The following is a 26083-nucleotide window of genomic DNA, read 5'->3' as shown; positions in this document are numbered from 1 at the left end:
GCTGCCTGCAGTGGCTCACACCTGTCATCCCAACACTTTGGGAGCCTGAGGTGGGAAGATCACTTGAGCCCCGGGGTTCAAGGTTGTTATGAGCCATGATTGTGCCACTGCACTCCAGCCTGGATGACAGAGCAAGATCCTGTCTCTAATTTACAAAATAAATTTTAAAAAGCACCTTAAAAGCTAATAAATAAATAAAGTGGGGAGCAGTGTTGTTGCCCCCATGTACTTTCTGCATCTGAGAAGTACTTATGACTAAAAGCTCTTAGATATTAATCGATGCTTTTAAATGAATTTGTATTTTACTGATCACAACTACACACACATACACCTGTAAGGCACTATCAATATGTACTCTGCAAACGTGGCCTAGTTCATCTGCGCAATGAAGTGCAGCGATTCTACAGACCCCTGGCAACCTCTTTCCGGTACCCTGGACTTTTGCTACAACCTTCCTTCCCTGGAGCTCCCTCTGCTGCTGTACGAGGGAATGACAATTGTGTGCGGCTGCCGCTGAATGGTGACCCTAAAACAGAGCAATGAACGGGTTTATGGGAAGAAAAGCCCCTTTCTGAGTTCAGTTTCCTACAGAGAACCTGAGAAACAGGAAGCAGAGTTCAGTGAGTTTTACACTGTGAGGGGGTGAGGAGGGAGCAAGAAAAATTTCTCTTCTTCCATCTCAGATACCCTTTTCTGGTTAGTACCTCATTGTCTTCTGCTGGAAAGTAAAAAGGATCCTCTTGTGTCTTGAGAGGCTTCTATAATCTAGGCACAGGAATAAGGCTATAGAATTTGACCAAACTCCCTTCTGAACAATAACAGGTTTGGGTTTGTCCATCACATATGTGCTAATAACTGAATGGCAAATGTACATAAATCCCCTAGTGCCTGTTTCACTTCTTTTGCTAGTCACCCCTAATCCTTTCTTCCTCCTCTTGACCCCATTTGGGCGGGACCAGACTGGGGAGAAAACTGCTATTCTCGGCTGCGGCCCCTCAAGGCCCTGCCTGACCAGTGGGCCTGACCCGTCCCTCTCCCCGTCAGATCCACTCTCTGTGCTACAACGATTGCATCTTCTCACGCAACACTCCGACCAGGACTTTCAACTACAACTTCTCCGCTTTGGCAAACACTGTCACTCTTGCTGGAGGGCCAAGCTTCACTTCCAAAGGGCTGAAATACTTCCATCACTTTACCCTCAGTCTCTGTGGAAACCAGGTAAGGTATACCAGTTGACAGGGTGAGAATTGAATGGGGGAGGCCCGTGGATCAGAGGCCAGAGACAGACACAGGAGAAAATCAGAAATCCTTCAGGCAGCAGGGGGTTGAGGAGCTTCAAAGGTTTTTAAATATTATTCTCCCTGAGGACTTTTTTCCCTCAAGTTAAATAATCAGGATTATAAACACTTAAGAAAATATAGATGTTTAAAATAATGTGTTCTTGCTGGGTGCTGAGTGCGGTGGTTTACGCCTATAATCCCAGCACTTTGGGAGGCCGAAGCAGGTGGATGACCTGAGGTGGGGAGTTCGAGATTGGCCTGACCAATATGGAGAAACCCCGTCTCTACTAAAAATACAAAAAAATTAGCTGGGCGTGGTGGCGCATGCCTGTAATCCCAGCTACTCGGGAGGCTGAGGCAGGAGAATCACTTGAACCTGGGAGGTGGAGGTTTGCAGTGAGCTGAGATCGCACCATTGCACTCCAACCTGGGCAAAAAGAGTGAAACTTCGTCTCAAAAAATAAATAAATAAATAAAATAAAATAAAATAAGGTGTTCTTTTACTTTACCTGATCTTTATTTCCACAGAATTAGTCTATTTAAAAATACGCAGGAGGAAGGCCGGGCGTGGTGGCTCACGCCTGTAATCCCAGCATTTGGGAGGCCGAGGTGGGCGGATCACGAGGTCAGGAGATCGAGACCATCCTGGCTCACACGGTGAAACCCCGTCTCTACTAAAAATACAAAAAATTATCTGGGCATGGTGGCGGGCACCTGTAGTCCAGCTGCTCGGGAGGCTGAGGCAGGACAATGGCATAAACCTGGGAGGCGGAGCGTGCAGTGAGTCAAGATCGTGCCAGTGCACTCCAGCCCGGGCGACAGAGTGAGACTCTGTCTCAAAAAACAAAACAAAACAAAACAAAACAAAACAAAACAAACAAACAAAAACCCAGAAATACACAGGAGGAAAGGTTTTTTTCCCTTCCTTGAAAAAGCGGTCTTCAGCAATCACTGCATTTGTCGCTTGTTTTCTAGAGGCTGGATAAAATCAGCTGTTTCTAGTTCATCCACATGTCTCTTTGCTGACAGCATGAAAGAAAGTAACATGAAATGCTTTATAAGGAAAGATTGTCACCATCAGCCATTTCATGCTGCTGCAAATATTTCAGATCCAAAATTCAAAGGCAGAAATGCAAAGGTTAATCCCACCGCTGCACTTGACTAGATTGCAAATAAGCCACAATTACCAGTTGGAAAGTTCATTTCAAATGTTACAAAATAGGCTGGGCACGGTGGCTCACGCCTGTAATCCCAGCCATTTGGAAGCCAAGGCAGGCAGATCACCTGAGGTTAGGAGTTCAAGACCAGCCTGGCCAACATGGTGAAACCCTGTTTCTACTAAAAATAGAAAAATTAGCCGGGCATGGTGGCACACGTGTGTAGTCCCAGCTACTCGGGAGGCTGAGGCAGGAGAATTACTTGAACCCAGGGGGCAGTGGTTGCAGTGAGCCGAGATCGTGCCACTGCACTCTAGCCTGGACAACACAGCAAGACTCCATCTAAAAAAAGTTACAATATAAAGTGCATCTTGAGCATCTCTTCTTTGGTTCTTTTGGTGGTAAGGCCTTTACATCATAGAGCTCTGACCCATCTTCTGCAGCATGCGAAGAACTTGATGGGTGTTTATATAGAGAACATGTCAAGAAAGAAACTAATCTATGAAAGATTAGAGATAGGTGTCTCTATCTTGTTTTCAGAAGTCTTCGAAGAAGTTAAAATGAAGCCTCAGGAGTAACAGGTCATGATCACTTAGGAAATAAGACTGAATAAAGCAGGCTCCATGTAGCAAAAGTGTCATTCAGTGAATTATGGAGAGCAACGAAGGTGGTGATTTGGGGAAATGGTGTATTTTTTTCTCTACTCCTTTCCTGTTTAGAAATGCTTATGGTGTACTGCCACACTACAGATCCTTAGTTCAAAGACAGAAGAACTCTTTATTTTATTGTATTGTAAAGGTTTCCTTCAGTTTTCAAGCTCATCTACTTCTTACAATCTAGAGAAAAAAAAAAGGCTGAGACACCAGATTTAGCACTTTTTTTCTTTTCTTTTTTTTTGAGGCGGAGTCTCACTCTGTCGCCAGGCTAGAGTGCAGTGGCACAATCTCCGCTCACTGCAACCTCCGCCACCCGGGTCCAAGCGATTCTCCTGTCTCAGCCTCCCAAGTAGCTGGGACTACAGGTGTGCGCCACCACGTCCAGCTAATTTTTGTGTTTTTAGTAGAGACAGGGTTTCACCATGTTGGCCAGGATGGTCTCAATCTCTTGACCTCATGATCCACCTGCCTCGGCCTCCCAAAGTGCTGGGATTACAAGTGTGAGCCACTGCACCTGGCCAGCACCATTTATAATAAAATGTATAACATTGAAAATGTTGGCTGGGCACAGTGGCTCACCCCTGTAATCCCAACACTCTGGGAGATTGAGGCAGGAGGATTGCTTGAGCCCAGGAAGTCAAGGCTTTAGTGAACTATGATTTCACCATTGCCTGGGCAATAGATCAAGACCCTGCCTCAAAAGAAAAGAAAACAAAACAAAACAATCAAATCTGTCTCGTCATTAGACCTGGGATGAATCATTCCCCTGCAACATACCATTGGAACGCTGAAAATTTAGATGTAAAAAAGCCTTCCCTATTCCCTTCTGGGAATTCCTCTGTGACCACTCCCTTTTTCCCACTTCTTCCTCCCCACTCCCCCACCAGGGTCGGAAAATGTCTGTGTGCACCGACAATGTCACTGACCTCCGGATTCCTGAGGGTGAGTCAGGGTTCTCCAAATCTATCACAGCCTACGTCTGCCAGGCAGTCATCATCCCCCCAGAGGTGACAGGCTACAAGGCCGGGGTTTCCTCACAGCCTGTCAGCCTTGCTGACCGACTTATTGGTGAGTAACTCTGCTGCCTCAGCCTTTTGAGAGAGAGAGAGAGTGCGTGTGTGTGTGTATGTGTAAGAGAGTGTGAGGTTACCAGGCTGGGAGGTAAAAGGCCCCACATGAGGGGCCCAACCTCTTGACCTGTGTTTTCTATTCCACTCTGTGTGCAAAGTGCTCCCGGGGACTCTGACAAACCCTTGTTTCACCCTTTCATAAGTCAATCAGGGATGTGATGAGATGAAGTGAGGTTGGATGTTGAAGGTATTGGAAGAATTGAAGTGGTTGCCAGCTAATGCTACTAGTGAGAACTAATTAGGAGCTCTAATTTGGCAGGGGTGACAACAGATATGACTCTGGATGGAATCACCTCCCCCGCTGAACTTTTCCACCCGGAGTCCTTGGGAATACCGGACGTGATCTTCTTTTATAGGTGAAGATGAGAGGCTAGGCTACTGCAAGTGAAACCTAGGACTCCTCCATAATTTCTGCTGCATCCCTCCCTCTCTAGTCACCTACTGCTTATCAAGCCAGAACATGTCTGAGGTCTAGCAGATCTGCCCAGTCATGATAGCTAAAGGCTGGGAGTTTAGCTATCTAATCTGGGAGTTTAGCTATCTGGGATCAGGAACTCCTGATCCCAGCTTCTTGGATATTATTGGAGCAGATCTGCCCTAGAGGCAAGGAGAAATATTGGATGATCTGCAGTGGACTTCCCTTCCAGCCTAAGCAGGCTCCAGTGGATGCTAGCCATGACTTTCCTAAACCAGGGCATTTCCCCCTTGACTACATATTGTTGATCCCCACCCTTTCCACGTATAAACCAAGGCCTGTGCACTCCCTGTGTGCCAGGCTAAAGCCCAAGTCCCGACTTCCCCAGCAAGGGAATTGCTCCATGCGGATTTCACTTGGTGGCTGTCCAGGAACACAGCTGAGTGACTCATTCCCCCATGGGGGCTGGCTTTCTCTGCAGGTCCAATGATGTGACCCAGTCCTGCAGTTCTGGGAGATCAACCACCATCCGTGTCAGGTGCAGTCCACAGAAAACTGTCCCTGGAAGTTTGTCGCTGCCAGGGTAAGCCCTGCAAAGGGGTGTGACGAAGGCCAAAATCTCCCTTCCTTGAAGTCATTCCATCCTGAGATCCAGAGATTAGTGAAAAGAAGAAAAAAGAAAAGAGTTTGAGATCCATTAATGGGCTCTTAGGGGCAGAGTCATGGCCCCAGACCCTCAATCTTCATATGGCAAGAATGGGGTAGAAGGAAGAGTGAAAGCTACTCTCATATTCCTGGTCCATTATGGTGGCAGCTGCGTAGCATAGTAACCAACAGCTCGGCTGAGAGCCAGATTGAATCATCTCCTCCACTAACTAGCTATGCTATCATGGCTATATTTCTTACCTTCTTTAGGCCTCTCATTTCCTTATCTGTAAAAATGGGCATAATGCTAAATTCCCTCAGCGGGTTGTTTTGAGGATGAAATGAGACAAGGAGACTTTAGGACGTTTCATGATCTCTGGCTATTATGAGGATTAATAAAGGTTTAGGGATCCTAGGAATCTCTCTGCAATGAAAATACCCAGTTCTGAGTTTAATAGCTGAGTGAACTAAATCAAAAATTTCCAAATGACTATGACCACAGGACACCTCCTCCCCTCCCCGCATAACAGCAACTAACATCTTGATAGGCACTGGCGTCTCGAGGAAGACATTTTGGATATGCTGCGCCTAAACAACTGACTGGGGAGATGGGGAGCAAAGCAGGGCGTCTTGACCCAGTAGTGGTGTCTGAGTGTCAAATCCCTGTTCTTGCCGTTGTAAACATCACAATAAAGTACATAACGGGTATCCATGACCGGAAGCTCATTCCTGAACCCCACCTCAACTCCAATCCCATCGCCAGGAAGCTGCATCAAAGTGGCTATTGCAAATGTCACAAGTCTGTGGGGAGGACGGGAACCTCAAAGAGGTTGGTGGGACAGCTGCGCTAGAGCTCAGACACCTTACAATAGCTCTCATACGATGTCAGCAAAAACATAAACGGGCAGAGGGTGGAGAGCCCATTGGAGGCCAGGAAGGCCTCTTATCAGTGAAATCAGAGATCAAAACCTGTGTTAAGGACTAGTTGGAAGGATCCTGGTAGGGCTAACGGTTTGGGCAGGGAGAGGGTGAATCAGGCAAGCTATGAGACAACAGGCCCCCAACCAGATCTTCCCCACCAGTCCAGCCAGTGAGAGCTCAGGCCTCTTTTCTGCTTTGCTAGAACGTGCTCGGATGGGACCTGTGATGGCTGCAACTTCCACTTCCTGTGGGAGAGTGCGGCTGCTTGCCCGCTCTGCTCAGTGGCTGACTACCACGCTATCGTCAGCAGCTGTGTGGCTGGGATCCAGGTGGGTTTCCTTCTGATCGGGCACTCCCACGAGAGAAGGGAATGAGATATCTGAGTTCCTTGTTTTTCTCCCCAACAGAAGACTACTTACGTGTGGCGAGAACCCAAGCTATGCTCTGGTGGCATTTCTCTGCCTGAGCAGAGAGTCACCATCTGCAAAACCATAGATTTCTGGCTGAAAGTGGGCATCTCTGCAGGCACCTGTACTGCCATCCTGCTCACCGTCTTGACTTGCTACTTTTGGAAAAAGAATCAAAAGTACATGATGCGGTATTGGAGTTTGGGGATGGACAGGGTTGGATTATTGATCAGGGAGAATATCTGAAAGTGTAAATTAATGAGGTTTTTCTCTGGAATTGGCTACAGACTTTGTGACTCTGGCCAGAGACTTGTTGAACCACTTATCCAGTGCATGGTGTGGTTATCCTGACTCCTGAACAGGATGGTACCACGTAGCAATCTATAAATGGATGTTAAATTCTCAAAAGCAAAGAATATCCTTAATTTGTTATTCTTAACAATACAGAGAATGACATTAAGATTTTGATATTTCTATTAAACTTTGAGATCACAGAAACAGGCTGAAGGAACAAAGATCACTGAACTGAGAACCACGATTCCTTCTAGTCCCGCAGCCCTGACACCGTTTTACCATGCTTCAGTCTTCTTACCCTTGGCATGGGAATAGGACCTGTTTGTAGGCCAACTTCTCTACCTCTTTCCCCCTTATTCCCACATTTTGGGATCTTGTCTTTCCCATCCTCCTGTTTTATAGACTAGAGTACAAGTACTCCAAGCTGGTGATGAATGCTACCCTCAAGGACTGTGACCTGCCAGCAGCTGACAGCTGTGCCATCATGGAGGGCGAGGATGTGGAAGACGACCTCATCTTTACCAGCAAGAAGTCACTCTTTGGGAAGATCAAATCATTTACCTCCAAGGTAGGGGGCCTGGCCAGTGCACTGAGGTCAGCCTGGAGGGCTGGAGGAGACACTGCTCCTCAGACACTGAATGGTCCTGTACCGTTCAGGGATGGGCGCCCTGCTCCCCACGCCCCATACAATTCCATTTCCCCACTCCGAAAATCCTGCCTTCTGCCTTCTGTATTTCTACACCAATACTCTTTCCCCCCGGGGCCCAAGGCTGCTCTTGATCAGGCTCCTTCTCTCTCAACATCTCAACATGTACTCCAGTTAGCGAGCTGCTTGGGCCCTTTCACTTCCAGAAGGAGTACTGAACCATCCATGTTGTAAGAATCATCCCCCACCGCTTTTTTTATTTTCACTGAAAGGGGGAAAAGATGATCTCTGGGATCAACTTCTGATAGAAGTCAGGCTCTCCTTTGACCAGTGGGAGGCGCTGTCCTCCAGGTGTCTGGGTCCAGTCCTTTGAGAGCTGAATCATAGTTCAGTCTCAGCTGTTCCCCACTGAGCAATTCTGAGCTGGGAGGGCTGGGTGAGTTTGTGTGGGTGGGTGAGTATGAAGCTCATAAATGCAATACAGACAATACTGTCACTGGGCGTGGGGCCAGCTGAGAGCATTCAAGCACCTCCTCCAGGACTATAGCCCTCTGCAGCCCCACTCTGCCAGTGCCCATATCTGACTACTGCTCTGAACCAGTTCATCCCAATAGGAGTGGGTGGGGAGGGTAGAAAGAGGAAGGAGTGTATTGGGAGGTGGTGAAGAGAAGGACCGTGCTTGGGTGTTCAGACTGCTGAGTCTTGTTTCCTTTGTGCTGACCTGCTAGGGAGACTCCCTTGGCCTCCTTAGACTGCGATTTTTTTTTTAAACCAATGGGAGAACAGTTCACCCTGAGACTCTTGAGTCTATCTGGGACTGCTAGAATTCAGCAAAGGTGCAAAGCAGGGGAGTTTTAAGATTTTTGGCCCTGTAATCCCAGCACTTTGGGAGGCCCAGGCTGGAGGATCTCTTGAGGCTGGGAGTTCAAGATCAGCCTAGGCAACATTGCAAGACCCCATCGCTACAAAAAATAAAAAACAATTAGCTGGGTGTGGTGGAGCATGCCTGTAGTCTCAGTTACTTGGGAGGCTGAGGGGGGAGGATCACTTGAGCCCAGGAGTTGGAGGCTGCAGTGAGCTATGATTGTGCCACTGCACTCCAGCCTGGGCAACAGAGCGAGACTCTGTCTCTAAAAAACATGTATTTATTTATGTATGTATTTATTTATTTATTTATTGAGACGGAGTCTTGCTCTGTTTCCCAGGCTGGAGTGCAGTTGCGTGATCTCAGCTCACTGCAACCTCCACCTCCCGGGTTCTAGCATTTCTCCTGCCTTAGCCTCCCTAGATGCTAGGACTACAGGTGCATTCCACCACACCTGGCTTATTTTCTTTTTTGTATTTTTAGTAGAGAGAGATTTCCGCATGTCAGCCAGGCTGGTCTTGAATTCCTGACCTCAGGTGATCTGCCTGCTTCGGCCTCCCAAAGTGCTGGAATTACAGGCGTGAGCCACTGTGCCTGGCCAAAAACATTTTTTTGAAAGAAAAAAATATTTTCTTTGTTTTTTTTGAGATGGAGTTTCGCTCTTGTCGCCCAGGCTGGAGTGCAGTGGTATGATCTTGGCTTACTGCAACCTCTGCTCCTGGGTTCAAGTGATTCTCCTGCCTCAGCCTCCTGAGTAGCTGGGATTACAGGCGCCTGCCACCATGCCTGGCTAATTTTTGTATTTTCAGTAGAGATGGGGTCTCACCATGTTGGCCAGGCTGGTCTCGAACTCCTAACCTCAGGTGATCCGCCTGCCTTGGCCTCCCAAGTGCTGGGATTACAGGCATGAGCCACCACACCCGGCCTAAAAGAAAAAGATGTTTATTGTTCTCCAACTGACACTGAAGGGAGCAAGCAGAATAGAGGGTATCTAATTTCTGTATTTCCACAAAGCCACTGAAACAGTAATTTCATAAGGGTTCCTTCTGTCACCTATTTTCCATTTCTCTCCTTTGTCCCCAAACTTGCCCCTGTGCAGCAGCCAGCTCCTGTCACCATCTCTCTTTCAGAGGACTCCTGATGGATTTGACTCAGTGCCGCTGAAGACATCCTCAGGAGGCCCAGACATGGACCTGTGAGAGGCACTGGCTGCCTCACCTGCCTCCTCACCTTGCATAGCACCTTTGCAAGCCTGCGGCGATTTGGGTGCCAGCATCCTGCAACACCCACTGCTGGAAATCTCTTCATTGTGGCCTTATCAGATGTTTGAATTTCAGATTTTTTTTTATAGAGTACCCAAACCCTCCTTTCTGCTTGCCTCAAACCTGCCAAATATACCCACACTTTGTTTGTAAATTATGCCCTTGCTTGTATCTTGTTTCCCAAAATGGCCCATCCGCCAGAGCCATAGCTTTGTCTGCTCATAATTCTTACAGCTCTGGAATGAAGATATTTCTCTCTTCTTAAGTATAGAAACTATTTCCTCTGTCCTCTAACTTAAGTGCAGAAACAGCTGGGAGCTTTCCTCGCATGCCCTCAGCTCATGATCTCTTTAGGAGAGAGGCTGGGTGAGAAGGGTGTCGGGGTTCCCTGGTGGACAATCTTCATAGCAGCCTGGATCCATTTCCCATGGATAACCAGCTCAAAGGGAGTGAAATGGGTAGTCTGAGGGCAAGGTGAATAAGGCCTGGGTAAGAAAAGGCTTGAAAAGCACAAAGAGAGGCAACAAGGAATGGTTTTGTTTTTGAGACAGGGTCTCGCTCTGTCACCTAGGCTGCAACAGTGGCGTAATCACTGTTCACTGCAGCCTCAATCTCTTGGGCTCAAGCTATCGTCCCACCTCAACCTCCCAAGTAGCTAGGACTACAAGTGTGCACCACCAGGCTCACTAATTTTTGTATTTTTTCTGTAGAGACCAGGTTTCACCATGTTGCTCAGGCTGGTCTCCAACTCCTGGGCTCAAGTGATCTGTCCGCATCAGCCTCTCAAAGTACTGGGATTACAGGCATAAGCCACTGCACTCAGCCTTTTTTTTTTTTTTTTTTTTGAGACTGAGTCTGGCTCTGTCGCCCAGGCTGGAGTGCAGTGGCCGGATCTCAGCTCACTGCAAGCTCCGCCTCCCGGGTTTACGCCATTCTCCTGCCTCAGCCTCCGGAGTAGCTGGGACCACAGGCGCCCGCCACCTCGCCCGGCTAGTTTTTTGTATTTTTTAGTAGAGACGGGGTTTCACCGTGTTAGCCAGGATGGTCTCGATCTCCTGACCTTGTGATCCGCCCGTCTCAGCCTCCCAAAGTGCTGGGATTACAGGCTTGAGCCACCGCGCCCGGCTTGCACTCAGCCTTTTATTTGTTTTTTAAACCAGGTAACTCATTCCCTTCTCTTAAGTAAATGATAGATATTCTCACTGAAGCCAAAGGAAAAAGTTCATGAAGAAAATGCCCAAAGCCCTGTGGATACATCTCCCTATTTTTTTTAAACCTCCCACTATCACTCTATGACACTGAAAAGAACCAGGTAAGCCCCAGACCCAGATGTTCCAGCCTTATCCTCAATTGGGTTTACCCACAGAGATGGCAAACCCCTGTCAGTGAGGAAAATTCCCCATCCTTGAGTGCCCCCATCCTAGAAGTTTGGGCCATATTATGGAACAGGGGTCTCTTATTTGAAAAGAGCACAGGGAGGCCAAGATTTTAATGGGGCACTTCAGGGGATCCAGCCCACAATGGCATGGGCCTGCGGTGGCCGTGATATCTGCTTCTAAGCTTACCATCTGCTCAGGCACAGAATCAATGTCTAGACTGGCCACAAAAGAAACTGAATCCCAGGCCCATACCCCAGCAGCAGAATCAAACCAGTCTTCAAGGAAGGAAGGCTAGGAGAGTTTAACGAGATGTTCACCGGGCCCAGCATGGTGGCTCATACCTGTAATCCCAAGGCAGGATGGTCGCTTGAGCTCAGGAGTTCAAGACCAGCCTGGGCAACATAATGAGACCCTACCTCTAAAAAATTTAAAAATAAACAAGGTGTTCACCAAGCTGGGATACTTCTCACTTTTAAGCCCCTATCTTTCTCTCTGTCTTTTTTTTTTCATTCTCAATTGCTTTGTGTGATAAAAAACTAAAGAGACTTCTGGTCCAATTTCTGGCAACACCCCTTCTGAAAGGTGAGTAGAGTGGGTGTCTTCTATGCCTGTTTTCCCCAATTTTACACCAACTATTATCAATGAACTTTTAAGTACCTAGAACGGGTAAAACCAGAGCAAGACTTTAAATTACCTTCTTCTTGGGGCCCAGCGCAGTGGCTCACGCCTGTAATCCCAGCATTTTGGGAGGCCGAGGAGGGCGGATCATGAGGTCAGGAGATTGAGACCATCCTGACTAACATGGTGAAACCTCGTCTCTACTAAAAATACATAAATATTAGCCGGGCGTGGTGGCGGGCACCTGTAGTCCCAGCTACTCGGGAGGCTGAGGCAGGAGAATGGCGTGAACCCGGGAGGTGGAGCTTGCCATGAGCCAAGATTGAACCCCTGCACTCCAACCTGGGTGACAGAGCGAGATTCTGTCTCAAAAAATAAATGAATAAGGCCGGGCGCGGTGGCTCAAGCCTGCAATCCCAGCACTTTGGGAGGCCGAGACGGGCGGATCACGAGGTCAGGAGATCGAGACCATCCTGGCGAACACGGTGAAACCCCGTCTCTACTAAAAAATACAAAAAAAACTAGCCGGGCGAGGCGGCGGGCGCCTGTAGTCCTAGCTACTCGGGAGGCTGAGGCAGGAGAATGGCGTAAACCCGGGGGGCGGAGCTTGCAGTGAGCTGAGATCCGGCCACTGCACTCTAGCCCGGGCGACAGAGCCAGACTCCGTCTCAAAAAAAATAAATAAATAAAAATAAATAAATAAATAAATAAATAAATGAATAAAATAAAATAAAATAAAATAACCTTCTTTCTTCTACTGGCAATTCTGCCTGCATCACTATCAGGCTAGGGTGACCTTCCCTTGGTCAAGCCCCAGTTGCCCATGATTTGTGCCTGTGTCCTTTCTCCAGTAACCATTTGGTGACAGATGGTAGATACAGAAAGGGGATGGCATTTGCAAGTGACTGGTCTGCCACAAAATGCTCATCTGATCAGCCACTGCTGCCCTGGTGATGGCTTTGTAAGAGTCAATGAGAACTAGAGCCATGCTGTGGTCCCTGGCCATCAACAGTGTTGATGATGGCAGGGAGTCCCTCTGGTTTAATAAATCCAGTTTTTCTTTGGGTAGCCACATTCTCCCTCCTTCTGTAGGAGTCAAGCTCTCAGAACCTGTGTCCATGTTGGAACTTCCCCCAGTGTGGATGCAGATATGCAACTCCTGAGTTCCGGCCTAAAATCTTCTGTAGCCTCAGCAATACCCAGGCACCTGCCATCTCACTGAATAGCTTTCTTTTGTGACAAAGGCCACAGACAGCCCTTAGACTATTCTGGAAATAGTAGGAAAAAGTACATATGTTTTTGACTTCTTTATTCTGACTCCACTGATTTTAGCCATAATACTTTAAGGAGCTACTTTTTACTACCCTTACCGTGCTGACTTCTGCAGGTCTGCCCTGTGACCTGTCAGGAACTCCTGAGTTACGCTACCGGGGTCACCTGTTGCTCCCCTAGCAAGTTAGATGTGTCATATATTTTTAACAGCTTTGTTGAGATATAATTCACATATTATACAATTCACCTTCAAAACATACCATTCAGTGGCTTGTGGCCTACTCACAGAGTTGTGCACCCATTTGAGAGCGAACACATGTTCAATTTTCTTTTCTTTTTTTTTTTTTTTTTTGGAGACAGAGTCTTGCTTTGTCGCCCAGGCTGGCATGCAGTGCCATGATCTTGGCTCATTGCAGCCTCCCGGTCCTGGATTCAAGCGATCCTTCTGCTTCAGCCTCCCCAGTAGCTGGGATTACAAGCATGCGCCACCACGCCTAGCTAATTTTTGTGTTTTTAGTGGAGATAGGGTTTCACCATGTTGGCCAGGCTGGTCTCAAACTCCTGGGCTCGAGTGATCTACCCACCTCGGCCTCCCAAAGTGCTGGGATTACAGGTGTGAGCCACCGTGCCCAGCCTACATGTTCAATTTTCTATGAACAAAGTCTTTAGTCTTTGACCCAGGGCTGTAGTGGTCTGTCCAAGCTGTTGTTGGTAGAGGGAGTGTGATAAAATGTTTAAATCTCATTTGGTTACCTTGAGTCCTGGAACACACAGTAACTCTCATCCTGTAGTCATCACCTGTACTTGGCTGGGAATACAAATGAAGATTGTGGTGTATTCAAGCAGCAGGGTTTTTGTTTTTGTTTTTAATGCCAACAAAACTTCTTTTTGTCTGACTACATTAAAGATAAGACTGACTATATTTATACAACAGAAACTTTGTAATAGATTTTTTCAGCTTTGTGAAATAGAATTTTTGTCTCATCAGGACTGATCGGATTTCCTTTTTACTTTGTATTCCAAGCATTAATAGTTTGTTAGAAGATGGGTATTGCATGTCACTTTTTTTGTTTTTGTAAAATAAAAACATACCTTACAAGTTGTTTTTCTTGAACATGGGTTGGGTGGCTGGAGGAGTGAGTGGGAAATGTAAATGTCCTGGAAGCTTAAACTAAAGAGGAGAAGGATTCCACATTCGCAGAGAGGCAGAGAAAAGAGCACAGACTTTGGAACAAGATGGACATAGGCTAGAAACCTCCCACTGCTTATTGAGGAATCAGTCAATAACCAAAGCCTCAGTTTCCACAATAATAAAATGCATCTAATGATACCCAACACCCCAAGATTGAATGAGCTCAAAAGAGGTAACTCATAAACCATCTCGCTCTGTTGCCCAGGCTGGAGTGCAGTGGTGCGAACTTGGCTCACTGCAAGCTCCGCCTCCCAGGTTCATGCCATTCTCCTGCCTCAGCCTCCCAAGTAGCTGGGACTACAGATACCCGCCATCAAGCCCAACTAATTTTTTTTTGTATTTTTTAGTAGAGACAGGGTTTCACCGTGTTAGCCAGGATGGTCTCGATCTCCTGACCTCGTGATCCGCCTGTCTCAGCCTCCTAGAGTGTTTACAGGCGTGAGCCACTGCACCCGGCCTGCTTAGGTTTCTTTCGGGGAGCATGAGGCCAGCCACATAACAATAAATCCACAAGTAGAAGCAAAATTAGCTTCTTTGGGTGTGAGGTAGATTATTACAGACTAGATGTGGAGAAAATCCTAGACGATATCAAGGGACTACCATTTCCCGGGGTCGCTAGATTTTTGCAATCTCTGCTCACTGCAGCTTCAGCCTCCTGGGCTCGAGTGATCCTCCCACCTCAGCCTCCTGAGTAGCTACAGGCATGCGTCACCACACCCGGCTAATTTTTGTACTTTTTGGAGAGACGGAGTTTCACCATGTTGCTGGTCTCAAACTCCTGGGTTCTAGAGATCTGCCCACCTTGGCCTCCAAAGTGCTGGGATGGCAGGTGTGAGCCAGCGTGCCTGGAGGGATTTTTCTGCTTCAGAACTTCATTCCAGTTGAGGGCACTTGATCCCCAAAAATAATTCTCTCAGCTATTAATAGATGAGTTTGGAACGTCACACTTTTCAGACTGAATGCACTAAGTGCCAGATGTTCTTCGTCAGGGTCCTTAGGTAATTTCTAGCCTTCAAACAGGCCTCTCCCTGCGAGTGCTTCCCACGCCAGTATCAACCCCCTGCTCTGTAGCCAGAGCTCTTTTTCTTTTTTTCATGAAAACTTTTCTGGTAAAAGGCAGAAAACCTGCTAACCAAATTCTAAAAGAGGGTGTGGCAGCTCACGCCTGTAATCCCAGCACTTTGGGAGGGCCAGGCTGGAGGATCGCCTGAGGCCAGGAGGTTGAGATCATAGTGAGCTGTGATTGTGGATTGCACCACTGCCCTCCAGCCCGGGTGACAGAGGCAGACTCTGTCTGTTAAGAAAAAAAAAAAAATTCTAAAAGAGCTGGAACACTCAGAGCTGTTTTTCTAATACATCTGATGGCACTCAAATGTGTCATCTCTGATGGCTCCTTATTGCTGCCAGGCAGGAGCAATTGGCAGCAGCCCCCACCTACACTCCAAGGCGGGTTGTTTATGACCCACATCTACTTTGACTGGGTGGTACCTGGGTTGTACTGGTGGTTAAATATTTTGAACATCACCCCTGCTTATAACATAAAAGTCCAAACTCTAAGAAGGAAAGTAGAAAAGAAAATGCATTCATTTGGCATCTCTGTGTCAAGCCTGGACTTCATGCTTTCATGGCATTGCATTTTTTCATTTTCAGAACAGTCCTGGAGGCAGCTACTATCCCCATTACAATAGAGGAAGAAACTATGTCTCCAACAGATTCAGTTAAGTGGCCTACCAGATCCGTAACAGCCCACCCTGCTCACCCTCCCAACGTTGTTTCTATTCTAACCACACAAGTTTTTGATGGTCTCTGAGTCATAAGCACTTTCATGCCTCCAGCACTAGAATGTGCTCTCCTCTCTGCCCCTCTGCTTCCTTTTTCACCTCACAGATCCCACTCCGCCTTCCACGTCATCCCACTGTGGGAAATAACAGGGTGAAAACAATCCCATGGGAGTACTGCTATGAGTCTTCATGAATTCAACCATATATCGTGCAATGCAACAGACAATCAAGCTTGAAACTGCGGGGCAGGGAGAGGGGTATGGAATGATGTGGAAATGATTTTAAGAATTTCCCAATCACTGACAAAGAAGTAAAATACATTATCAGGTGACCAGGCAAGAACATACTTATGACTTGGTCTCAATCTCAAGGAAGACAATTAACTGGGAAGCACAGAGCAACACTGAGTATTAAGAGATAGAGAAATTGATTTAGGGTTGCAATACAAAACTTTATGAATAATTTAAGAGCTATTCAAGGAGAATTTGGAATATAAACTAATTTTGTCTCAGTGCCAAAGTTAACAATCCCACATAAAACGCAATTCCCTATAGAGTAGTTCAGCCTTAACAGTACTTTCACTTTTCACAGTTTCAGTTACCCAAAGTCAACTTAAGTAAAAAAATATTAAATTAAAATTCCAAAAATAAACAATTCATAAGTTTTAAATTGTATGCCATTATGAGTAGCATAATGACATCTTGTGCCATCTCACTCCTTCCCACCTGGGACGTGAACCATCCCTTTGTCCAGAGTATCCACGCTGTCTGCACTATCCACCCATTACTCACTTAGCAGCCATCTCAGTTCCCAGATCAAAAAATCACAGTATATGTAGGAATCTGTGCTCTCCGTGGTTTCAGGCATCCACTGGGGACTACTGTATAATACGGTGTGGTGGGAGAATTGATTTCGCACCCCAATTCTATCAGATGGAGAGGCTGGATCAAAGTTCCCCCAGGTCCTGGCAGCTTTCCCGGACTCACGCTATTTTTAAATGATTCCTGCTTAGTTGCTGAAGGATAGCAACATGGACCTCCTTTGTTACTGTGTCTCTCTGATAGAAGGGAACGGGTAAGCCAGAACTGGAGGCTGAGTGGTCAATTCCTCCTGTAACGGTATCATCAATACTACTGTACTGTGGGAAACCAGAAGGATGCCTAACCAATTTGCAGGAAGGGGTAAATATGACGTCAGAGAAGGCTTCCAGGAGAAAGAAGGAATTAGCCAGGTAGAAGGAACAGAGAAGGGAAAGGGAGTTCCAGGTAGAAGGAACTTGTGCAACCAAAGGCTCAGAGGGAAGGAGGGGAATCACAAGAAGGTTGGAATGGGGACTACGAGGGGGAAAGGTTAAGAGATAAAGAGATAAGAGATAAAGAGTGGCTCATGACTGTAATCCCAGCACTTTAAGAGGCCAAAGTGGGCAGATTGCTTGACCCCAAGAGTTCGAGCAACATGTTGCTTGGGCAACATGGCAAAGCCCCGTATCTACTAAAACAAAAACAAATACAAAAATTAGTTGGGTGCGGTGGCACACATCTGTAGTCTCAGCTACTCATGAGGCTGAGGTGGGAGGATCCCTTGAAGCTGGACATGTTGAGGTTGCAGTGAGCCATGGTTGTACCACTGTTTTCCAGCCTGGGCAACAGAGTGAGACTGTGTCACACACACACACACACACACACACGTATAAAGAGGGAACATGTTAGAGAAGCTGGTAGGGACAGATCATCAATAGCATTGCCAGCCATGTTTGGATTCCCCTGAGGGTAACAGGTATCCACAGAAGACTTCTAGCAAGGGAGTGACAGGACCGGACTTGTTCATTGAACATTGAGAAACCCTACTCCAAATCCAAGACAGAGGAACACAAAGGGCTGCCACATTGAGGCCTAAGAGAACCCTTCCGAGTTAGCCAGCTCCAAACTGGGAAAATTGAGGTAGGCAGCTTTGGTTGGGTGCCCTGCACCCTCTTTTCTTGCTCCCTCTCTGCAGTTGCTCTTTCCCCCTAGGCTGCCCACTAGCTGTCCAGGATCCCCAAGAAAGTATCTTCACCCAGGACTCTGTTCGCTGTCCTGAAACAAGCTACCACCCTCTCAGCCTACTCCCTCGCAACCCACTCACTCAGGGAGGATGTAACAAGCACTTACCAGGGGTCAGGCGGTGTGCTAGGTCCCGTGGGGAGAAAAACGCAAATACGCAATGGTCTCTACCCTATAAGATCAGGCCCCATAGCACAGTCAGGGTCCTCACTGACCTGTTTTCTGCTAAGGAATGCTAGTAAAAGGGCAAAGCCCAAACATGAGGCTATCTTAGGTATTTACCTGTGTCCTGGTTCTGATTCTATCACTTACCTTCTCTGGGGCTGTTTCCTTATACAGAAAATAAAAGGGTTAGCCTGGCTGACTGTTTCCAGTCGGGCCTTCTTGAACACTTCAGTCCTCAGAGGCAGTACTCAAGAACATTCTTGGTAGTAAGGGTTAACAGGAATCACATATCCAAAGGTGGCAGGGATTCACACCATCACTCCGTAACCCAAGTTTTTCTGTTGATTTGTTTTTCTGTTAGCTTCTGGCAGGAGTCACTTGGTGCAGTAACACTGCCTATTTCCTGCTGATCAGAATTTCTAGTTGGCAGCCATATAGATCTGATTAATAAAAAAGGCAAAAAGTTGTTTTTTAAAAATCATGTTCATTAGACAAAAATATTTCAAAATATGAGGGACATGATGATGAAAAGATCAGGAATTATTAAGTTAACAGATAGCTAAAGCTCCCCTCCAACTCTAAAACTCCCACAATTCTAAGCTGATGAAGTACGCTATTACGTTAATTTATTATACTCATCGGGTAACATGAACTTTTTTTTTTTTTTTTTTTTTTTTTGATACAGAGTCTTGCTCTGTTACCCAGGCTGGAGTGCAGTGGCGTGATCTCAGCTCACTGCAACTTCTGCCTTCTAGGTTCAAGCAATTTTTGTGCCTTAGCCTCCCAGGTAGGTGGGATTACAGGCATGTGCCACCACACCCGACTAATTTTTGTATTTTTAGTAGAGACGGGATTTTGTCATGTTGGCCAGGCTGGTCTCCAACCCCTGACCTCAGGTGATCCACCCACCTCGGCCTCCCAAAGTGTTAGGATTACAGGCATGAGCCACCACCTCCGCCCACATGAACATTTTAAAGGGAGATGTTTCACTAATTGTGAAAATTCATGAATAAATTTGGGGAGATCAGAATTTTAAGATCACTTGTTGAATGACACTGATGACCTCCTTAAAGGGTTGACCCAGTGGCCCTCCTCCCCTAGGCCTGGGACCACTTCAGCCTCAGAAACACCTGTCACCATTTTGGAAACTTAATTAGCAATACACTTTGACGGTGCCTTCAATGACATGGAAGCAGGCAGCGCCCCCATCACAGACCTTGCCCTTAGAAGGTTTTAGGGAACCCAACATTTTGATGAGAGTCTTCTTAGATGTTTTCCTCAGAGACTACAGCTCCTCGCCCTTCCTTTCCACTGGTTTTAAATCTAACACCGTAGGCAGGTTGAACCAAGGGGAGCACACCCAGACAAGCCCCTTTCCTCTGCCTCCCTCAGGGTCTCTACTTAGCTCTATCATTGTTGTTAGCCCTGACCTACACTTCAGGGTTGGCTTGGCAGAGGCTTTCTGGGGAGCAGGGATAGTGCAAGAGGCCAAAAAAAACAAAAAAACCCACACTCAACATATAACATTTCCGTGACCAGAAGCAGGGGTGAGGGGCCCTGGGGGGTAAGTTCCTCACACACCAAGGGATTCTCCAGGGGACACTGGCTGAGCGTTCTATAATTGAATTCGATTCTGATTCTGACACTAGCTACCTGGAGGTGTAGCAGGACGAGCCGCAGACAAAACTCCTCAGACACTGGATTAAAGAAGGAAGAAGTTTTTTATTTGGCCGGGAGCGTCGGCAGACTCGCGTCTTAAGAGCCGAGCTCCCCGAAAAAGAAATACTTGGCCTTTTTAAAGGCTTACAACTTTAAGGGGTCCACGTGAAAGGGTCGTGATAAATCGAGCAAGCGTGGGAAATGTGACTGGGGCCTACATGCGTCCACTAACAGAACAAAAAGTTTTACAATGCTTTTTTTTTTCTCATACAGTGTCTGGGATTTACAGATAAGTAGTTTAGGTCAGGGATTGATGTTATTATTATTACTTTTTTTAACTCCTAGGGCCGGGTGGTGGTGCCAAGGTTGTCTGGCTATTTATCTTAGTTTTGTTTCTTTCTCTGTTTCCTCCTGTCTTGTGAACTAGGCAAGGTGGGGGGAGGAGGGCAGCAGGAGTAGTAGTGGTCTCCTTCCTTAACCCCCACTTTGAGAATTTTCACTAATTAGTGGGAGTTCTCACTTTTAGTTTTACTTTCTGAGTCTCTTTGGGAGACAGAGCGATAGTGTTTTATGTAATACACTTGTGCTGAAGTTTTCTGATGAACCATGGTAGCTACAAAACCTTTTATCATTTGAAGGAACAAGTGTAATACACAGGGGAGCAGCAAGCAACTTTCTATTACCCGTAATATACTTATAATGAGGGTTTTAAATTTTTAAAGCTGAAAACTATTTTCTAAATGAAGACCTAGGATCACACCTGTGTTAAACTTGTACAGGCACATGTATCAACTTTGTCATGTCCTAAGCAGGTTAGTTTTGTCACTGAGTCTTAAAAGCTTTTTCTTAGCGAGTAACACAGTATTTTTTAATAACAGAAGTTTTTAAGAGCCAGATGCTTGAACTTGGGGCATCTGTTTGGGGAAAGAGTTAGTTAAAGTAAAATTATCTTGAGGCATTAACTCTCTTGCTTCTCAAGGCCATTGGTGTCTTATGTTAGCCTTTTTATAAACATAACACGAAGAAACATCCAGACTGCCAGCAATGTTTGCAGCCAACTGAGCAAATAGGCTTTTTCTATTTTTGCTAAAGGAAGAGGTTCTGGTAACTTCTGGTTTATATGTTTAAAGAATGACTGTAAGACTCGGAATTGTTGCTGGGCTGGACGGGTCTGGGTTTCCTAAGTAGTATGTGTACAGTGGGGACACCTTATATGGGTGTTTCTTCTAGCATGGTTATGGGGGGTAACAACAACAAAACAATGTACAGCAAGGACAAAAGAGGTCCTTACCTGGGAAAAAGGTTGAATACAGCGACAGAACAATAGGAAAACAGTATTACAGGAAAACTATTAGTCTTAAGATTTTTAACTACATTTACTTGCTTGATGAGTCCTCAAGCTTCAGCCGTGCATACACTAGTCAGCTGTTGGTGTGTGACTAGAACAGGGCTTGTTGTCTCCTCAAGCTTCAGCCGCACGTAGACTGGTCAGCCTCCGGAGTGACCAGAGCAGGGCTGTCTTCCTTGGCAGCAGCTTGGTCTCGTCTCAGGATCAGCCGGGTTGGATGATCTGCGTCCTGCTGGCTGGTCCACTTGTCCTGAGCTGCCGGTGTTAGCTGACTGTGATGGATCCAAGACACAACACCTGCAACTTTAACAGCAGTGGGAGTGGACGAGGTTACAGTATAGGGCCCATCCTACATGGGTCCTAGAAAAATTAAAGTTTACTTTAAACAGAGTCACTAGATTTAAGGGGGTGTCAGGCTTATAGGCATTTTCATTTATTTAATTATGAACACTTTGTATGGCTATTTTTAAAGCCTGCATTTGCTTTCTCAAGGTTAATTTCTTTAGTTTCTGGAGGTCACCTTTAATTTGACCTATGATTTGGGGGTGGCCGACCGAACAAAATCTTATAGGGCAAATACATAATTTGTTTGGTGGGGGTGCACCTGACTCAGAGTAGGACCATAGGCAAAAACCTGATTTTATCTTAAATGAGCAAACAAGCACTAGCATGTACCGATAGTCTCCAGCATGGGGCAGTTCTATAAAGTCTATAAGCAAGTTTTCACAAGGTATGGCTTTTTTTACTGTTTAAGTTGCTTAGAGGAGGGGTTCTTCTCCGCCCCTGCCGCACCCCCCCACCCCCTGGCCCTTTGTAACTCTATCTAGTGGCTTAGCCTTCAGTGAGACATTGGAATTCAGATACGGCAGAATCTTGCTGCTTTTAACTTCTAATGTGACCATGGGCTCCTGGGAGCCTAATGAGAAGGTGTGTAGTCTGTCCTGGTCTTTACATTCTTCAGCTCCTGTCAGATCAGTATTTAGTTCCTCCAAGGTGTGGCAGCCCTTGGCCAATGGCCTCTTTGTCTTGTGGCCTTGGCCATTTCCTTTATTGCCTTTTTGAACATTTACCCTTCTAGTGTTCTTTCTTTTTGCATCTCACACGATAATCTCTCTCTTGCCTTACCCAGCTCTTGAATCTTTGCCTAACTTGACTTCTTTCATATCTACATCCACGTCCACTGTCCACGTCCTCTCACATTGCTAATTTCTCTTTTTTTACACTTACTCTTAGTCTGTCTTTTTCTCTTTTCCTGTCTTTCTCAGTTTTGTTCCTTGGTTACAGTTAACATACATCTTGGTGGCCACTTTTCTAGACTAGGTGGTATTCATGTCTGCAGCTTCTGCTTGATGTTACTATGGGCTTGCTTTACAAATGAAGTATTCACTATATACTGATTTTCAGCAGCCTCAGGGTTAAATGGGGTGTAAAGCCAGAATGCTTTACAGAGTCTCTTATAAAACTGACTTAGGTTTTTGTCAGCTCCTTGAAGCATTTCTGAAATCTTTTTTCATATTACTTGCTTTTTTCTACTAACTCTTAGCCTCTGCAGAAGTGCTTCTCAGTACCTCTGCAAACGCTGAAGCTGAGTGGCATTCTCTGGGTCTTTTTTTCCCTTTTTCCTAGAGTTTACCAAGCTCTTTTCTTTATATAATTTTCCATGCACTTGGAGGGCTAAACAGGCATACCGAGAGTCAGTGTAAACGTTTACAGTCTTACCTTCACTGAGTTCTAAGGCCCGAATTAAAGCAATGAGCTCAGCTTAATGACAGTGTGCAGGGTTACCACCGCATACTCTGCACATCTCTCTCCTTGCGGGTTGATGAAGCTGTTCCTGTCCATGTATAGCTCCTAGTCTACTGATGCCCAAGGCTGGTCCCGGAGGTCAGATCTGCTAGAGGAAACTTGAATCCAACACCTCTACACAGTCATGCTCGACAGGGCTCTAGCTGCCGAGAGCAAGGTGGTGGATTCAGGGTGTTTCCAGTTTGGTAGATCAGTGGTTGAAAAGGGCTGATAGATGAAAGTCTGTTGCCCCCGCAAGATGTGGGCCTGGTCATTCTAATAGACAGGTCCTCATCTCCCTGAGAGGCATTTGCATAGCTCAAGCAAGACCAGATCTGAGAAGGCCCACTTGACTATCTTGACTTCCTTCTTTGGCCTCTCCAGGTTCCGATTCTCCCCTTCGAGGTGAGACCTGGGGTGTGTTAGCTCCTGAATCTCGTTTCTGAGGGGGCTATTGGCCTCGGTAAAGCGGGGTAGGCTGGGACATATGGAGAAAGAATTTCTATGATCTCTGGCGGCTCCTGCAAAACTGGTTTCTCTTGCTGTTTCTGGGACTCCCTTTTTAACTCTGTGTCTGCTGGCGAAGCTGCTCTTACTTCTACTTTTGTTTTTTTTTGCAATAAGCTGTTAAATAGGGCTAAATTTTTGCTGGTTTTGTCTATATTATATTTAACCATGAGTCAATATAAAGGAATTTGATCTAGGTACACTGGCTGTCCTCCGAGCCCTGTCACCACCTTAAATACATGGCCAGTTGTTCCTTGTCTATAGTTCCTTCGACGGACCATCCAACACGAAAAGAGGGCAGTTCTAATTCACACAGAGATCTTAACCTCTAAGGGGTTAACTTAACTCCATAATCTCCTGCAAAACCTTTCTTAAGGTTCTGTAACATGCATTTTAGTAGAGTAAGTTTTGATGATTGGATGACTTTCCTTTTATTTTTTTGAAATTTTTCTTTTTGAAATGTTTTAACACAGTTCCTAGCGGAGTGGGCTTACTTTGTGTCTGACCTATTTTTCTCTCGACACAAAACAACATTCACAATACAGGAAGGAAAGGTTAAAAGGTAACTCACTCGTCTAATTTACACTAAATCAAAATCAAAACTAAAACCAGTGTTGTTAAAGGCACACCTGTTCGTCAAGCAATTTAAGCCAAGTCAAAATCAGAACCAAAACTGAAGTGCCAATAAACGCACGCCTGTTTATCAAGCAATTCAAGTCAAGTCAAAATCAAAACAAAAACCAAAGTATCAAGCAATTAATTCAAGTCAAGTCAAAAACCAAAACCAAAGTATCAAGCAATTAATTCAAGTCAAGTCAAAAACCAAAACCAAAGCGCCAGTACAGACACGCCGTGGGTGATCAGGCCACGTTGCACTCAAATGGAGTGGGCAAGTTCCAAAGACCAGTCTTACCAAGTTTCAGCTGTCCTGACTTAAAGTGCCAGTTCCTTCCCGGTGTTCAGCCACTGTGTTGATCCTCCACGGGGGGCCTGCTGTGCACTGCTTTGACGAGGCCTTCCACCAGGGCAAATGCCTACCCGGGAGCGCTCTCAGGATCCGCATCGCTCAATCTGGCCAGAGTCCCCCGCAGGGCTGCTCTACAGGGCAGGCATAAGCTGCCTAAGGGGCTGCCTCGACCATCCGTTAATCACCTCGCTTCCCGATCAGGGAACCAAGAAATGCAGCAGGACGAGCCGCAAACAAAGCTTCTCAGACACCGGATTTAAGAAGGAAGAGGTTTTTTATTTGGCCGGGAGCGTTGGCAGACTCCCGTCTTAAGAGCCGAGCTCCCTGAAAAAGAAATACATGGCCTTTATAAAGGCTTACAACTTTAAGGGGTCCACGTGAAAGGGTCGTGATAAATCGAGCAAGCGTGGGAAACGTGACTGGGGCCTACATGCATCAACTAACAGAACTAAAAGTTTTACAATGCTTTTTTTTTCATACAGTGCCTGGGATTTACAGATAACACAAGTAGTTTAGGTCAGGGGTTGATGTTATTGTTATTACTTTTTTTAACTCCTAGGGCCAGGTGGTGGTGTCAAGGTTGTCTGGCTATTTATCTTACTTTTGTTTCTCTCTCTTTCCTCCTGTCTTGTGAACTAGGCAAGTTGCGGGGAGGAGGGCAGCAGGAGTAGTAGTGGTCTCCTTCCTTAGAGGTTGTGTCAGATTCCATGGGGTAAGGGCTTGATCCCACTAGACTGCCCCTCTTCAGATGCCAACTGCAAGTAGTAGATTTCACCTACACTTCTTACTCAGCAGCTATAAACTGGGGCTCCCACTACCCCCTCCTTTGGTCTGATTAATTTGCTGAGAAGGCTCACAGACCTCCAGGAAACATTTACCAGTTTATTATAAAGGATAGTACAAAGGGTACAAATGAACAGCCAGATGAAGAGATGGATAGGGCAAGGTGTCAGGGGTGCAGAGCTTCCATGCCCTCTCTGGGCAATACACCCTCCTGGCATCTCCACATGTTCAGCAACCCTGAAGCTCATCAACTCTTGTTGTTTGAGTGTTTATAGAGTTTCAGGTCCAGCCCCTCCCCTCCCCCTTTCCTGGAGGTTGAAGGGTGGGGATGAAAGTTCCAATCCTCCAATCACTTGGTTTCTCTGGTGACTGGCCCCATCCTGAGGTTATCTAGGGCCCCTATCCTAAATCACCTCCTTATTATAAACTCAGGTGTTATCAAAGGGACTCATTATGAATAACCCAGGAAATTCAAGGGTTTTAGAGGGTTGTGTCAGGAACCAGGGACAAAGGCCAAATATATTTCATATTATAAATAATATGATAGTTAGCTATGTCACACCCTCATCTCAGGAGTCCACGACGGTGGTATAAGATCAAGAAGATCTTAGCACATCTAGCTTTGAGAAGGCATTGGGAATGAGGCTTCAAAGTTTCTGCAAAGATTGGGGGCGGGGATGGGGTAACAGATCACCTGTTCCCAAATCCTTCAAATAATCTCTTGTTATCAGGGAGATTCTTTGGTAACTTTGGCTTCAATCAGCAACCAGAATATTTCATTGTAAAGGCCTGAACATTATAAAATCAAAGTTTGATACAAATTGTCCTTCAAGACGCTTTCAAATTGACCCAAGACATGACCTCAATACCTTATACTGCGTTCAAATCTGCCGTGTCCCTTTGGAAA

At 46.1% G+C, this 26083-nt stretch overlaps 1 protein-coding gene and 1 long non-coding RNA gene across 4 annotated transcripts in view; one reads left to right on the top strand and one right to left on the bottom strand.

Moving 5' to 3' along the window:
* ELAPOR1 (endosome-lysosome associated apoptosis and autophagy regulator 1) overlaps positions 1–12061 on the top strand; it is a 90002-nt gene extending 77941 nt beyond the window's left edge. For 2 of the 3 annotated variants that reach the window (XM_071100246.1, XM_071100181.1), the window contains 8 exons: positions 1045–1218; positions 3981–4161; positions 4483–4579; positions 5120–5221; positions 6407–6533; positions 6612–6790; positions 7308–7473; positions 9547–12061. In XM_071100246.1, the coding sequence (XP_070956347.1) occupies positions 1045–1218; positions 3981–4161; positions 4483–4579; positions 5120–5221; positions 6407–6533; positions 6612–6790; positions 7308–7473; positions 9547–9615 (1095 nt within the window). In that variant the 3' untranslated portion in view covers positions 9616–12061. Of the gene's footprint in view, positions 1–1044; positions 1219–3980; positions 4162–4482; positions 4580–5119; positions 5222–6406; positions 6534–6611; positions 6791–7307; positions 7474–9515 lie in introns of all 3 variants that reach the window. The other variant, XM_071100218.1, reaches the window with a different exon arrangement.
* Positions 12062–13271: 1210 nt separating this feature from the next.
* Positions 13272–25834, bottom strand: LOC105489238 (uncharacterized). The gene is made up of 3 exons (XR_003019728.2): positions 24340–25834; positions 21078–21437; positions 13272–18567 (listed from the first exon to the last, which is right to left on the bottom strand). It is a non-coding gene; the product is annotated as an uncharacterized lncRNA (long non-coding RNA).
* Between the last annotated feature and the right edge of the window lie 249 nt (positions 25835–26083).

Source organism: Macaca nemestrina, chromosome 1, assembly GCF_043159975.1.
Source record: "Macaca nemestrina isolate mMacNem1 chromosome 1, mMacNem.hap1, whole genome shotgun sequence".
Taxonomy (NCBI): Eukaryota; Metazoa; Chordata; class Mammalia; order Primates; family Cercopithecidae; genus Macaca; species Macaca nemestrina.
The sequence above is the reverse complement of the archived record's forward strand: the minus strand, read 5'-3'. Positions and strand labels throughout refer to the sequence as shown.